This window comes from Rana temporaria, chromosome 12 (genome assembly GCF_905171775.1).
Source record: "Rana temporaria chromosome 12, aRanTem1.1, whole genome shotgun sequence".
NCBI lineage: Eukaryota > Metazoa > Chordata > Amphibia > Anura > Ranidae > Rana > Rana temporaria.
Genome location: NC_053500.1, coordinates 108,054,424 through 108,069,934, shown reverse-complemented (window position 1 = coordinate 108,069,934; position 15,511 = coordinate 108,054,424). Strand labels below are relative to the sequence as shown.

General features: G+C 45.0%; 1 protein-coding gene across 1 annotated transcript in view; it reads right to left on the bottom strand.

Moving 5' to 3' along the window:
- MFSD11 (major facilitator superfamily domain containing 11) overlaps positions 1-15,511 on the bottom strand; it is a 95,200-nt gene that overhangs the window by 5,739 nt on the left and 73,950 nt on the right. The window contains exons 11-13 of the mRNA XM_040330102.1: positions 12,935-13,060; positions 9,767-9,941; positions 3,168-3,303 (exon numbers count right to left, since the gene is read on the bottom strand). Coding sequence (XP_040186036.1) covers positions 3,168-3,303; positions 9,767-9,941; positions 12,935-13,060 — 437 coding nt within the window. The remainder of the gene's footprint in view (positions 1-3,167; positions 3,304-9,766; positions 9,942-12,934; positions 13,061-15,511) is intronic.

The following is a 15,511-nucleotide window of genomic DNA, read 5'->3' as shown; positions in this document are numbered from 1 at the left end:
TTCTGATTCACAAGAATTTTGGATTATTTCATCAACAAAATTGAAAGAATCCGTGAAAGTATTCAGCAAAATACAACCTCCATCCACCCCCCCCTAAATCACAAACCTAATACCCACATAATTCCGCCACAATCACCTAACTTCACTCTAAAACCCATTTCCATCGATGCCACTAAAAATATCATCAGGACTCTGTGAAACAGCACAGCGCCCAATGATATCATCCCCACCAAACTGCTGAAAGAATGTGCCGAAATTTTGGCACCAGCTATCACGCAGCTCATAAACCAGTCATTCAAGGAGGGCGTGGTGCCACCCTTGCTGAAACAAGGTATAATCAAACCAATTCTAAAAAAAACACCCTCGACCCAAAAGACCCTAACCACCATTGCCCCATAACAGGCCTGAATGTCTTCTCCAAGGTAATGGAGAAAGAAGTTGTACAACAGCTACAACATTAGACGCCCATAAATTACTTGACCCATTCCAGTCCGGTTTCCGTCCGGGTCACGGGACAGAAACAGCACTGCTCAAAATATGGGATGACGCTCTAGAGGCCGAAGACTAATGAGAATCTTGTCTTCTAGTACTGCTGGACCCAAGCGCAGCTTTTGACATGGTAGACCACGAATTATTGCTGACATGGCTAGTCGAAGTAGCCGGAGTTGCGGAATGGGATTCATCTTGGTTTTCCTCCTTCTTGGAAAACCGATCACAAATAGTGAAATTGGGCCCTTTCACTTCTGAAAAACGCACGGTGTCATCCGGGATCCCCTTTGTCGTCTGTTCTTTTCAATATCTATCTCCGCCTTCTTTTTGAAATCATTAGCAACTAGAAGTTACTTTACCACTCTTATGCAGATGACACACAACTATATTTTCGCATCTGCAACAAAAAGGATTATTATCTCGGACTAGAGAAATGCCTTTCTTTGATAGAAAAGTGGATGACAAAGAGTTACCTTAAACTCAATGGCTCAAAAACAGAACTTCTCCTGTTTCAGGCCAATCGGAAGATTCATCCCGCAACATCATGGATGCCCCCGCCCATTCTGGGTCAATCCATCACCCCCAGCACCAAAGTCAAAAGTCTCTGAGTCATCTTCGACACCAACATGACAATGGATGCACAAATAGGGTCAGTAGTTAGCGGATCGCACCATCTGCTGCGACTTCTACGCAGACTCACTCCCTTTGTCCCAAAAAAAAACGACATAGCAGTCGTGGTGGGAACAATTATCAACTCCAGACTGGACTATACAAATGCCCTCTATCTCGGACTCCCAAAATACCAAATCACTCGTCTGCAAGTTGTTCAAAATACGGCCGCTGGACTTGTGACTGGGAAAAAACCATGGGAATCAATCTCACCTTCGTCGAGATCCCTTCATTGGTTGCCCGTAAAAGACAATCCATTTCAAAGCACTCTGTCTAATGCATAAGTGTGTTCTGGGAAATGCCCCCCAATATCAATGCGAGAAACTAAAAGCTCACAACACCAATCGCATTCTGCGATCCACCAACCAAAATCTACTCCAGATACCCAAAGCCAGATACAAGTCCAAAGGAGAACGAAGATTTGCGGTCCAAGGACCCAGACTATGGAACGCTCTACCAACCGCCATCCGATTGGAGGTAAACCACCTGGCCTTCAGGAGAAAGATCAAGACCCATCTCTTCTGAGGGCCCAGGGAATAGATACCAAGCGCCCAGAGGCGATTCAGTTTGCATGTGTTGCGCTATATAAGTTTCTTACTCACTCAGCCAAGAAACCTAAATGACGTGTAGAGGATCTGCAAGAAGGAGTGGGACAAATTCCCTCTTGATATGTGTGCAAGCCTGGTTGCCAACTACAAGAAACATCTGACCTCTAATTGCCAACAAGTGTTTTGCCACAGGGGTCAAATACTTATTTCACTCATTAAAATGCAAATCAACACCTCAGCAAAAATAACCATAGCGAGAAACTGGAAGTCCGCGGCCTTGCAGTTGAGTAACTTAAATACAAATTGTCCTGGCTTATGTTAAATGAGCGGCTAACGGCACTCACGCAGGACAAGATGAAGCAGTTCCATAAAGTCTGGGATCCTTGGATCTGCTACCGTACTTAACTGGTGATCCTGGGTCGAGTGGTACTTGGGTATATCTTGTGGATTATTCAACGGTGCGCGGAGCCTCAACTCTCCCCATTCCCCCCTCTTCTTTCTCATCCCACTGTCTCCTTTCCTATTGTTCTCCGACGGAATTGAATCCCTCCTTTTTCTGCTTTACTACCTCCTTTTCACAAATCTGGAGTGTTGTTTACTATCGCCTAAATTGCCAATTGAATGATGTGGAGTTACATATGTTTTGGGAGGTCGTAACCCTCGTAGGCAATGGCACGATGTGATGGTGAACAGATTGTCAAATCATTGTCTAGAGAAGGAAGTGACGTTGATATGTACTACTTTTTGTCTGTGAAGAAAACTAATAAATACTATTGAAACAAAATGCAAATCAATTTATAACTTTTTTGAAATGTGTTTTTTTGGGATATCTTTGTTATTCTGTTTCTCACTGTTAAAATATGGAGAGAAGCGAGTGCTTCTGAGCCGTATTGAAATCACAGCTGAAGTTTACAGTGAAAGCAGAAGGCAAATTTTCACTGGACATGTGTGAACCTAGCCTATGCCTGTAATCGGGGAAGGGGGGGGTGTATGCCCCTTTCCTCCAATCAGGGAATACTGTGCTCTATGCTCTGCAGTGTGTGGGACATCAGACTCCCCGGCCCCTTTTGCTAGAGCCGAGAAAAAAATATTTGATCAGTTTTTAGAATGATCTACAGCAGATGTGAGGTACAACCTATGTAGGGGGATTTGTTTTGGCTAAAAGTAAAAAAAAAAAAAAAACACCGACAGATCCCAAAATCAACACAAGCGACCCTCCTATTTTTTGCCAGTGCCCCAACCTCCTGTAGATGGCAGTATAACCTACAGTTTTTTTAAATTCCTGTATAGGTCAATGGTTGATAAAGGGCTGTTTTATTTTTTTTGGTCTTTACCATAAGAAAAGAAAGATGAAATGCAAAACCACTACACAGTCCTATAAAATTGCACAGAAAACAATTTTTATAGCAATTATCTTTCTGCAATGATTATTTACACAAAGATTTCTCACGTATTTCTTACCTGCACAAATTTGAATATTGCAAAAGCAGGTGCACTGTCATCTGAGTACAAGGTCCCCAAAATACTGAGGAGCTGAGTGTTGAAGCAGCTGTCCCCTAAACCCAACAGAAAGCTGCAGAACATGGACAGGATTTTGCTACAGGAGACAATGAAAAACAAAGTGAAATGGTTAGATGTGCCTCAGCTGGTCTTTAAATAAAGAACAAACTAGAATTACACCTGAATTAAACCCATTGATTTCTTAAACTGCTTGTCTTTAATAAACTTCCTGGCAAATTGTGTTATTATTGCTACTGAAGTTTTAGTGGCAATAAGCATGAACTGACTTCCCCACATACTGCCTACAAGAATAAAATTAGGATTCACCTTTTCTACAGGCAAACTGCTTGATGAAAAGATTTCAATCATAGCCCTCCTATCAGATGTGAAACATAGGGCTTGTTGCAAAAAAATAGGATTTTTGTACTCACCGTAAAATCCATTTCTCTAAGTTCATGGACGGACACAGCAGCCTTTGACCTTAGGGTATTATATCCTTCCTTCCAGAAGAGACTAGGCAGAAAACAGCACTTTAAGTGTTAAAAACACTTTCCTCAGTACAGCTCCTCCCAGGGGGCGTGGGCCCCCAGGGTATAACCCACTCTCTGCTTCAGCTGCTCCAGTTCGTAACAAGCAGTACAAACAAAATGAGGGGTGGGTGCTGTGTCCGTCCATTAACTCAGAGAAATGGATTTTACGGTGAGTACAAAAATCCTATTTTCTCTTCCGTTCATGGACGGACACAGCAGCCTTTGACCTTAGGGACGTCCCCAAGCAGTGTCAAAAAAATTAGATCCACCTAGAAATGGTGGCCGACGAGACCGCCAGACCTTTTTTAGGACCATTCACTGACACGAACAGTGAGTCCGACTTCCGGAACGAAGCCGTAGCAGATAAGTACACACGTAGGGCCCGAACCACATCCAGGGAATGTAATATGGCCTCCTTCGGGTTTTTCGGCCGAGGACATAAGGATGGCAACACAATGTCCTCATTAAATGTGAAAAGCCGAAACGACCTTTGGGAGAAAAGACGGCTGTGGCCGCAGCACCACCTTATCCTCATGGATGACCAAGTAGGGAGCCTTGCAGGACAAGGGCGCCAGTTCAGACACCCGTCTGACTGAGGTAATTGCTACCAGAAAAACCACCTTCTGTGGCAGAGTCAACAAAGGAATCTTTCAAATGTCCTCAAAGGGAGCTTCTTGAAGCATCGAGAGGACTAAATTCAGGTCCCATGGGGGCAGTGGAGGACGCACAGGAGGGGCCACATGCCGGACCCTCTGCACAAACGTACGCACCAAGGAGTGCGCTGCCAAGGGTCGCTGAAAGTAAACAGCTAAAGCCGAAATCTGACTCTTAACCATACTCAAGGCGAGAGCCTGATCCACTCCACGCTGTAAGAACAGCAGAATCCAGGACACCACGTATGTACAGGGGGTGCCATTTCATCTCTTCACACAGAGATGTAGGCCTTCCACGTACGATGGTAAATCTTTCGTGAAGTAGACTTCCGTGCACGCAGCATGGTAGAGACCACCAAGCCTGACAGGCCCCGGTCCTTCAGTACCTGGCTCTCAACAGCCACGCCGTTAAAGCCAGTGACTGTAAAGCCGGGTGGAAGATCGGACCCTGAGACAGAAGATCTTCTCTCAGGGGTAGACGCCAAGGGGCGTCTGCCACCAGACGCACCAGGTCTACGTACCAGGAGCGGCGCGGCCAATTCGGCTTCCAATCTGCGCAGCAGGCGAGGAAGAAGCTTCAGAGGAGGTAAGGCGTAAATTAGGCGATGGTGACCCCAAGTTGCCACCAACGCATCTGACGCGTCCGCCCACGGGTCCTTTGACCTGGCCACGAACCGTGGCACCTTCCGATTGAGACGGGATGCTAGAAGGTCCACGTCTGGAGTGCCCCACTTTTGGCACAGACTCTGAAACACCTCCGGGTGAAGTGACCACTCTCCTTGGTCTAGTGTTTGGCGACTTAGGTAGTCGGTTTGGCAATTCTGTACTCCCAGAATGCACACAGCCGATAGAGCCGGAACGGACCTTTCGGCCCACCGAAGGATGTGCACGGCTTCCATCGCTGCAGATGAGCTCCGTGTTCCTCCCTGATGATTGACGTATGCCACGGCCATGGCGTTGTCGGACTGTATCCTGACCGGTCGGTCCTGCAGATCCAGGGAACACCTGGCAAGGCACAACTTGATTGCTCGGAGCTCCAGTACATTGATTGGAAGGCGGGACTCCTCCTGAGTCCAGCGCCCCTGGGCTGACTGGGTGCCCCAAACGCCCCCCCAACCGGAGAGGCTGGCATCCGTCGTGATCACTGTCCAATGGCACGGCAGAAACGACTTCCCGATCAGAAGCACCGGAGACGTCAGCCACCACACCAGGGAGGACTTGACTCATCTGAATCTGGTAATCCAGAGATGAAGGGAGCTTGTCCCAACGTGACAGAATTTCCTTCTGTAGCACCTGGGTGTGGAATTGGGCATACGGAACTGCCTCGAAAGAGGCCACCATCAGACCCAGAACCCTCATTCAGAATCAAAGAGATGACCACTTCTAGGTCGACAACTGCTGCACCGCAGATTGTAGTGTCTGAAGTTTCTCCGTTGAGAGAAAAACTCTCGCCTCCGCGGAATCCAGGACTAGCCCCAGGTATTCCAGTCGCTGAGACGGTACCAACACTGGCTTCTGGATATTCAGAAGTCAGCCGAACTCGGAGAGTCTGACACGTGATAGACACGTCCTCTTCTAACTCTGAGCTTGAGGAAGCTCTCAGGAGAAGGTCGTCCAGATATCCTACGATAGCGATCCCGCACTGCCTCAGCAGGGCTAGAATCGGGGCGAGCACCTTGGTGAAAACCTGTGGTGCCGAGGCCAAGCCGAACGGGAGGGCCACAAATTGAAAGTGGTCCTCCCCGATCGCAAAGCGCAGAAATCTCTGGTGCTTTGTGCATATGAGAACATGTAGGTATGCGTCCATGATAGCCAAGGATGCCATAAAGTCCCCCTGATGGAGCGCTGCCACTACCGAGCAAATCGACTCCATCCTGAATTTTTGCACTTTGACAAAACAATTGAGGGCCTTGAGGTCCAGGATTGGACGGACCCTTCCTTCTTGGGGACTACGAACAGATTGGAGTAAAACCCCTGAAACCGTTCCATCGAGGGAACCGGCACAATCACTCCCCTGACCAGAAGATCCTGGACAGCCCCTGACAGATCCTTCCGGCGATCCGGAGGAAGCTGGAGGTGGGAAGGAAAAAAATCTGTTTGGTGGACAAGAGAGAATCTTGTACCCCGAGGAAACTACTTCGCAAACCCAGCGGTCGAAAAAAAGAGACCTCCACCGAGCCGCGAATTCGCGAAGCACAGGCGGGGGCAGACCTTCATGTGGAAGCAGGTTTGTCTGCAGGCTTGCGGTACCAGGTGCGCTTCTGCCCTGCAGCGGGGGTCTTAGCACCTTGAAAACTTTTTCCTGCCGCACTGGGTGGGCGAAAAAAACGCTTGGGGGTAGTAAAGGTGGGCCCTTGCTTACGGCGAGGCTCCTTATCCTTCCCAGACTGTGGGAGCAGTGTGCTCTTACCACCTGTGGCATCCTTTATGATGTCATCCAGGGACGCCCCAAAAAGCTGTTCACCCTTAAAGGGTAAATCCACCAAGGCCTTCTTTGAGGACTGGTCCGCAGACCAACATTTCAGCCACACAAGGCGACGTAGTACCACCGCGTAGGCCCTGGAGAGCAAAGGGAGCATATCCAGGGCCAACTCACAGACAAACTTCAGGCCCTGAACCAGGTCCTGTGTGGACCAGCAAGGTCCACACAGGTCTCAGAAGCATTCTGCACCTCCAGCTCCTGTAGCAAGAACTTTGCCCGTTTGGTAAGTGTCTGCGACACTAGAGTCCCGGTCTTACTGCCGAACCCACTACCGTGAACATGGAGCGGGCCACAGCCTCCACTCTCCTATCTGCGGGGTCCTTAAAGGCGGGAGCCCCTTCCACAGGCAACGTGGTGGCTTTGCTAAATCTGGACACGGGAGGGTCAACTGACGGAGGAGAGACTCACTTTTTTTAAAAAGTCCTCCTCAAAGGGATAACGGGTCGCAAAGTATTTTGGAACAGCAAAAAACTTTTGAGGCGTATCCCATCTCCCCCAACGTAAAAAACAACAGCACCTCACAGTACACGGTCCCCGGTAGTGATAGAACCCCAGGAGGGCCCCCCCCCTTACAGCCGCCACCCAGCATGGGGAAGGAGGGAGAGCAAGGGAGAGAGGAAAGCAGGGCGGACCCTCAGTCGACCTCCCAGGGAAGCACCAGCCATACCACCTTGCCAGGGCAAGGGGCCTCCTTACCCGTCCTGTGACCACCGGCTGGAGGCATTCCGGACAGAACCAACGTCCGCTAAACGGCATGGCTGTTGGCCAGACACACTGTGATAAGGCCATAGAGACCGGTCATATGTGTGCCCTGGAACATGTAGTTCCCCGGCCACCCCTGGAGCAACGGGGCATGTCGTGGACGACCCAGAGCTGAGCTGAGGGCCGGCACACGCTCGATGGCCGAACATGGGGGGACTACAAGAGTCAAGACCCAGCCTGTCACCCAGTCGGCAGTTGACAGTAGAATCTCAGGATTCAAAAATGCAGGAACAAAACAAAATAAAAGTGAAATAAAAAAAAAAAAGTACAGGACTCTAGAGGGCCATGTCTCTCCTGACGCTAGGCAGAAAAAAAACTGGAGCTGCTAAGGCAGAGAGTGGGTTAAACCCAGGGGACCACGCCCCCTGGGAGGAGCTGTACTGAGGAAAGTGTTTTTAACACTTTAAGTGCTGTTTTCTGCCTAGTCTCTCCTGAATGGAAGGATATAATACCCTAAGGTCAAAGGCTGCTGTGTCCGTCCATGAACGGAAGAGAAAATTATATTCAGTCTATTACAATTTTGTAGACAAAAAAAAAAAAAAAAAAAAAACATGTGTCCCCTTATTTGCCTTACATTATTTTTGCGTCATATTCTCCAACCTGAAAGTCAGAGGTGAAAGGGAACCAAAACGCCAACAGCTGTCCTCTAAGCTACCTTACCTCACGCTGATAGCACATGCTTTTTCATTGTTAGAGCGCCCAATACTGATGTTTCAGCTCTAGTTGTAGTGTGGTGAGCTTATTTATCTTGGAGACTCCAGCACTGAGATCCCTTCTACTGTTCCCGAGTATGCTCCCTCTTCCTTCTCGGAGAGTAGGGTATTCCCAATCCTCCTATTATGCTGCTAATAACTAAAAGTAAGAAATTCAGGAAGGAGAGTGGGAATGATTTGCGACTGCCTTGGTATGTGTTCAGACCTGGGAACAGATTTAAATTTCTAACCAAAGCAATCCCTTACAGACATCTGCCAAAAACGATTAAATTGAAATGAAAGCTTTGGGTAAACTGACCTATAGTCTAGTGTGCAGACACAACTTTCACTGATGACGATAGTGGGGTTAGCAGAGACATGAATATGTCTCTCCTATCCACATTTAAAGCAATTGTGAATGGGAAAAAAAAAAAACACACACACACACACAAGTTTATACTTACCTGCTCTGTGCAGTGGAATTGCAGAGTGGCCTCATATCCCTCTCTTCTTGGGTCCTCCACTGGCTCTCCTGGCTCCTCCTCTCTGGCAAGTGCCCCTATAGCAAGCCGCTTGCCATGGGGGCACTCATGTGGGCTCGCTCCCAGGCCTCGCCGCCTGCATCTATAGACACAGACAGCAGGACACAGCCCTGGTCCCGCTCTCTTGCCCCTGGGTTTGATTTAACGAAGCAGCAGGAGCCAATGCGAGACCAAAAAGTGAGAGAGAGAAGAGCCTCAGATGGGCGCAGCACTGGATTAAATGAGGGGGGATACTGATGCCTAAACATTGTTTACACCAATGCAAGGAATGCATCAAGGTAAAAAAAATAAAACATTTAGGCTTTATAACCACTTTCTGCTTGTATTACTACACGTCATCCATGCAAACACTTTTGCTTTGCTGTATGGATATTCTAAAAAACATATTAATAACTTAAAGTGGTTGTAAAGGTAGAAGGTTTACTTACCTTAATGTATTCTATGCATTAGGGGTAAAAATAAATAAATAAACGATTAAAACCTATGTGTATCTTCACCCACTTCCCCCTTATACTTACCTGAGCCCGATCTCGATCTAGCACTGTGTGTCGATGGACGCAGACAGCACTGCTTGGGGTTGAGCCCACAAGTGTGCCACAATGGCACTGCTTGGGGTTGAGCCTATGGTGCCACAACGAGAAGGGGATGATGTGCATCTCATATTTACAATCCCTTGAAGTGGCTTCTAACCAAAAGAGACTCTAGAGTATGTATGTCTCTAAGATTGTGGTTGGGGCAATAGACTTAACTACTCTGGAACAAGAACTCCAGTGACGGTAAAAACACTGAAATGCTGTTGCTCTCTAAATATAGGAGATAAATAAAATAAAATTCAAATTGGGTTTTATCAAGGCAGAAAAAAAATAATGTTATTTAAAAAAACAAAAACGATTTCCTACCTAGGATCTACATACGCTCGACTGTAAGTCCCATCACGTGAGGCAATAGGGGCATCACTAGGAATACTGAGGAAGATCAGGTAGAAAGCAAGAAAATGAACAACAAGACCAAACAGAAAGACTGGATTCCTGCCAAAGCGACTATTCTTGCTGAGTAATCCAAAGACTGCTCCACCTATAAAGTAGAAAGGGAGATTTTTAATCAGTTTGCAGTACAAAAATAAAACTCTACACAGCTGGAAGGCTTAGAAAATGCTTACATTTCGTGTTTAAAGAGCAATTATATGCAACAAGTCAATACAAATCAGTGAACCGTTAAAATTTTCCAAAAAAAAATGCAAAATGTGGTTAAGTATGAAAATCCACTTAAATGTACCTTAAAGTGAACCAGAAAGGCCAACCAAAGAGGGGGAGAGGAAGAAAGCAGGAGAAGGGAGAGAATTGGGAGTGATGGATGTTTAAAAAGAATACAGCAAAACCTTTCTTTCTTCGGTCATTTAGCATGTTGCAATTAAGACTGACAAAATTATAGAGCCCGTTTCAGCAATCAAAGGGTGAAAAGGCCTGAGACCAATTCAAGACAGATGAGTGTTGCCCACAAAAGACAGGCTGTCAGTGCTTCCTCCTTAGCAGAAAAGATGTTGCAGGAGCAAAGCGTCTGTACAGACATGCAAGGAGCATGTGTCCAGACTTGTCTGACCTTACAGAGGGTCTAAACTTGCCAAAATAGCTGTGGTGATGCTTTAAAAGACCACTGCTAAAATCCGAGACAGATCTTAAACCTTGGATACGCTGCCGTCTACAGGGGAATTTGGACACTGGCAAAACAAGAAAAATCCGTAGACCAGTCCAGGACACCTGTCACTACCAGCATGTGACAAAGCAGTACCAAGAGCATGACCATAAACTAACACAGATAAGTGTGATCTCAATGGACTCCAAGAATTTTTTTTTTTACAGAAAGTACAAAATTGGTCATGACATCCATTATGATAGGGTTTGCTGCCACCTTCAGGTGACTGGACACAAAACAAAGAAGATAATAATTCCCACCCAGGCATAACCAAAGTCAGGCACAGCCTCTTTTTTGTTTATGCCTTATGCCGCGTACACACGATAATTTTTCGTCATGAAAAAAAACGACGTTTTTAAAAACGTCATTTAAAATGATAGTGTGTGGGCCTCACATCTTTTTTCGACTTCTGAAAAAAAAAAAAAAAAAAAACGTTTTTCAGGTTGTAAAAAATGATCATGTGTAGGCAAAGATGACGTTTTAAACCCGCGCATGCTCAGAAGCAAGTTATGAGACGGAGCGCTCGTTCTGGTAAAACTACCATTCATAATGGAGTAAGCACATTCATCACGCTGTAACAGACAAAAAAGCGTGAATCGTCTTACTAACAAGGAATCAGCTAAAAGCAGCCCAAAGCTTGTTGTACGTCACCGCGCTTTGTTCATCATTTTTCAAAAACGATGGTGTGTGGGCAACATCGTTTTTAATGATGAAGTTGGAAAAACTCAGTTTTTTGGACATGCTGAAAAACAACGTTTTATTTCATGCCGAAAAACGATCGTGTGTACGCGGCATCAGGCCTCTTTCACATGGGACGGATCAGTAATGATCCGCCCGTGAACCTCTGCTTGCTCAGCAGGGATCGCTCCGCTGATCCCCGCTGAGCTGGCGGATGACAGGGCGGTCCCCGCACACTGAGCAGGGACCACCCTGTCTTTTCATCCGATCCCCCCATAGAAGAGAGCGGAGAACACGGACCGTCTGTCTGTGTTCACCAGATCCGATGACCGATGGGAAAATAGGTTTTTCCTCCGTCTGCAGAATCGGAGGATTGCGGAACCGGGTGAGATCGGGTGTCAGCGGATGTTCATCCGCTGACACCCGCAATCTCATAGGGACCAATGTATCCTTTTTCATCCGTACACGGATGGATGAAAAAGCGGACATACGGTCCGCCCGTAGCAACTTGCTGTTGGGTCACCGAAGCAGGAGTGCTCCTGAGCTCTTTGTGTCTATTCACACATGGAGCAGTGGCTCAGCCCCACCCCTTCTGTCTCCTGACTCGCTGCGAGTCTATAGCTCCTGTCGCTGCCTCACCCAAGAGAGGAGTGAGTCTCCAAAGAGTGAAGGCTTTCATGCACTTTGTTGGATCGAAATGGGGCTCAGGAAAGTATTAGGATGGCTGGGGCGCTGCTGCACACAGTTTTTTTTTTACCTTCATGCAAAGGTAAAAAACCTTGTGCCTTTACAACTACTTTAAGGTCTGGGCTCCGACTGGGCCACTCCAAGAGGCATATTTTATTTTTTCTGAAGCCAGTCTGTAGTGGATTTACTTCAATGTTTATCATTGTCCTGCTGCATCACCCCACTTCAGCTGATGGACAGCCACCCCATTTGTAAACGCTATAACTTTTGCGCAAACCAATCAATTTTCGCTTATTTTTTTCTCCCTTGAACCAAAAATAAGAAGAATACATATTGGCATAAATGTATGAAAAAAATTGATTTAAAAAAAATTTATCGGGTAGGTTTTATAGCAGAAAAAAAAATTTATAGTACAAAAAAATAAAGCAGTGGCGATCAAATACCGCCAAAAGAAAGCCCTATATGTGCATGACCGCGCAATTGTCAGTAAAGGTAACGCAGTGCCAGATCACAAAAAAAATGGCCTGGTCATGAAGGGGGTAAATCTTCCAGGGGTCAAGGGGCTAGGCACATTGTGTTTGTCTATCGACTTGAATGAAGATCAGATCACATTTTATTGCAAATTACTGCAGAAAAACTGTCAATTCCACATAGTTCACATACTTTTGTCACTTTATCTTCTGAAGTTAGCATATGGCAATCACATCTTTATTGATTACTGTTACTTCTATATAGAAACCTGGCAAAAAAAAAAAACTGATGCATGCCGGTAGCGGGGGGGAAGTAAAAGCTGGCCTACAGTTTGTCCAATACTCCTGTGGGCAGAAGTATAATCTGGGGGTTAAAGACTTCCTGTATTCCTCACTGGAAGCAAAAGAATACCTTTATTTTTGATCTTAGACACCTTATTTTTGAGTGGACTGAGCTCCCGGAAAGCTCTTTATATACAATTAAATCTTACAATGTCCATTTACTTAAAGCAAATGAGAACTGGGATGCAAAATACCAACCTAAAACTTCTCCAAGGCCAACAAATATTCCAGATAGACCAATTAAGCTCTTAGCATCGGCTCCGAACCAGTTGATTGCGCCAACACAAGTGCCAAACACACCAGAATAAAAGGTGAGTTCAAAACCTGAAAGACAATGAAAGTACATATAATACAGTATATAGACAACATCCTAAAGTCTAGGTAAGCCATGTTTTATCAAGAGATTTGTACTTCAATTTTACTGTTCCATTCTTAGTGGATTTTTTTTTTAATCTTAAAAATCAGAAAAGAACTGCAGTAAAACTGGGGTCTTTTAGTTATTTTGCCCTCAAACATCTGCATTATGCCTTTCTTTCCTTTTCCATTTTAAAATAACACATCACAGTTCTCATTTTGCATGTGTTTAAATGTTTACACTGTAGCCTATGGGAATCAGATGAAAGACATAGTCCACTTTCATTCTGTTGATCCATTTTTATCAAGTGTTTTCCACTTTTATGTAATGGCAAGTGAAACAGGACTGGGAATATATTGAAGGCTTGCTGAATTTGCATATAGATAAATTGAAGAACAAAAACAAAGCAAAAAAAAAAAAAGAACTGATAAAAACCATAGGTTATTTCACTTCAGATTTATTCCATTATGTGGCTTTAGGGTTATATGAACGTAGACTTTTTTGGTAATTTGTTAAATCATGATAAACAGAAAAAATGGATAAAGCATAGGTTATCACTCTTTAAATGACAAAAAAGATCTACATTCATATAACCCTAAAGCCACATAATTATACATTTAAAAACCCACCCTCAGAACACATGAAAATGCACACTTTGCTAGTCTATAAAAAAAAAAAAAAAATATATATATATATATATATATATATATATATATATATATATATATATATATATATATATATATATATATACACACACACACACACACACACACACACACATACATACATACACACACACACATACACACACACATATATATATATATATATATATGTGTGTGTATTTATTTATTAGGGCTGTTACTGATCAAAATTTTTGTGTTCGATTAATCGTTTGTTTTTTTAATCGACTAATTTTGATTCATTATAACGCACATACAGATCCAACTACTTTTAGCTGATCTCCTTGCAGGCCGATTCCCAGTGCAGCTACCAACCACTGGAAAAATGGATAGCAGGATACAAAAAACACACAAAAGGCAGCGCTCGATGGGAATAGCATTAAAACTTTTATAGTCTTCAAGTAGGTAACCAAATAAATATTGCACTGGAGATAAAATCGATGTAGCTACATAAAACTGTAAAAATGGTGCGAGTAATACCAAACGGTAACAAAAGCAGTCATAAAAACATGCAGTCAAGTATGATACTGGTATAAAAATGTGTACAACGATACCACTGCTGAATCCAGATGAGAAGAGCTGAACATCAGTCCGTTGGCATGTAGATGTCCCGTGAAGGGAACTATCACAACTCCCAGTGGATGGTTGTAGGATCCCACGTTGATAGAGGGAAGTGTAACAGCCCTTGCGTGTGGCAGATAGTAAGGTCCCGCCGACATACAGATATGAAGGCACAGCAAAGGAGCCCTTCAGATGGACACGGCAAGCCCCACCGGTGTCCGTGACGTCACCGGATCTCCGACGGAACTCCCTGAAGCCGTCAGAGAGGCGAGTACAAATCAAAATAATTTTGATCGATCAAAAAAATTAAAGATTAATCGATGAATTAATATAGTTAATTTCCACAGCCCTAATTATATATATATATATATATATATATATATATATATACACACACACACACACATACATATACATATATACATACACACACATACACACACACACACACACACACACACACACACACACACACACACACATATATATATATACACACGGCTCAAAATTTCAAGTCCTGAGCCACTAGCCAGGCCTTAAGAGTTACTCGCCACCAGTTGCCCCACCCAACCTCTCCCCTGTCCCACCCCTAAGTCCGCCCCTAAACACGCCCTTATAAACTATCGCATGAAATAACACTATTAAATGTTTAAAGCAAAATTAAGTTCCAAAAATAAACAACTTTAATAATATTAACATAAAGCATATCAGTGCCCATGAATGCAACCTCACTGTGCCCATGAATGCAACCTCACTGTGCCCATGAAATGCAGCTTTATGGGGGCCCATGAATGCAGCCTCACTGTGCCCATGAAATGCAGCCTTACAGTACCAATGAATGCAGCCTCACTATGCCCCTCAATGTGCCCATCATTGCTGCCCCACTGTGTCCATGATTACAGCCTATCAGTGCCTGTGAACTGAACAGACATAGGCAGCTGTGGAAAAAGGCTGCACTCTGTGTGTAGCGCACCCCTGAACTCTGTATGCAGCACAACCCAAAGGTTGGGTTCACACCTACACAAATTGGATGTGGATTTCCCCACATCCAATGTGCATAGCAGGAGAATGTGACCGGCTCTCTGGGGAGCCGGTTCACATGTCTCCGGGACGGCTGCGTAGGCGTCTTTGCCTCCATTTCAGGGCTGAATTCAGGCAAAGATTCTGCCCCAA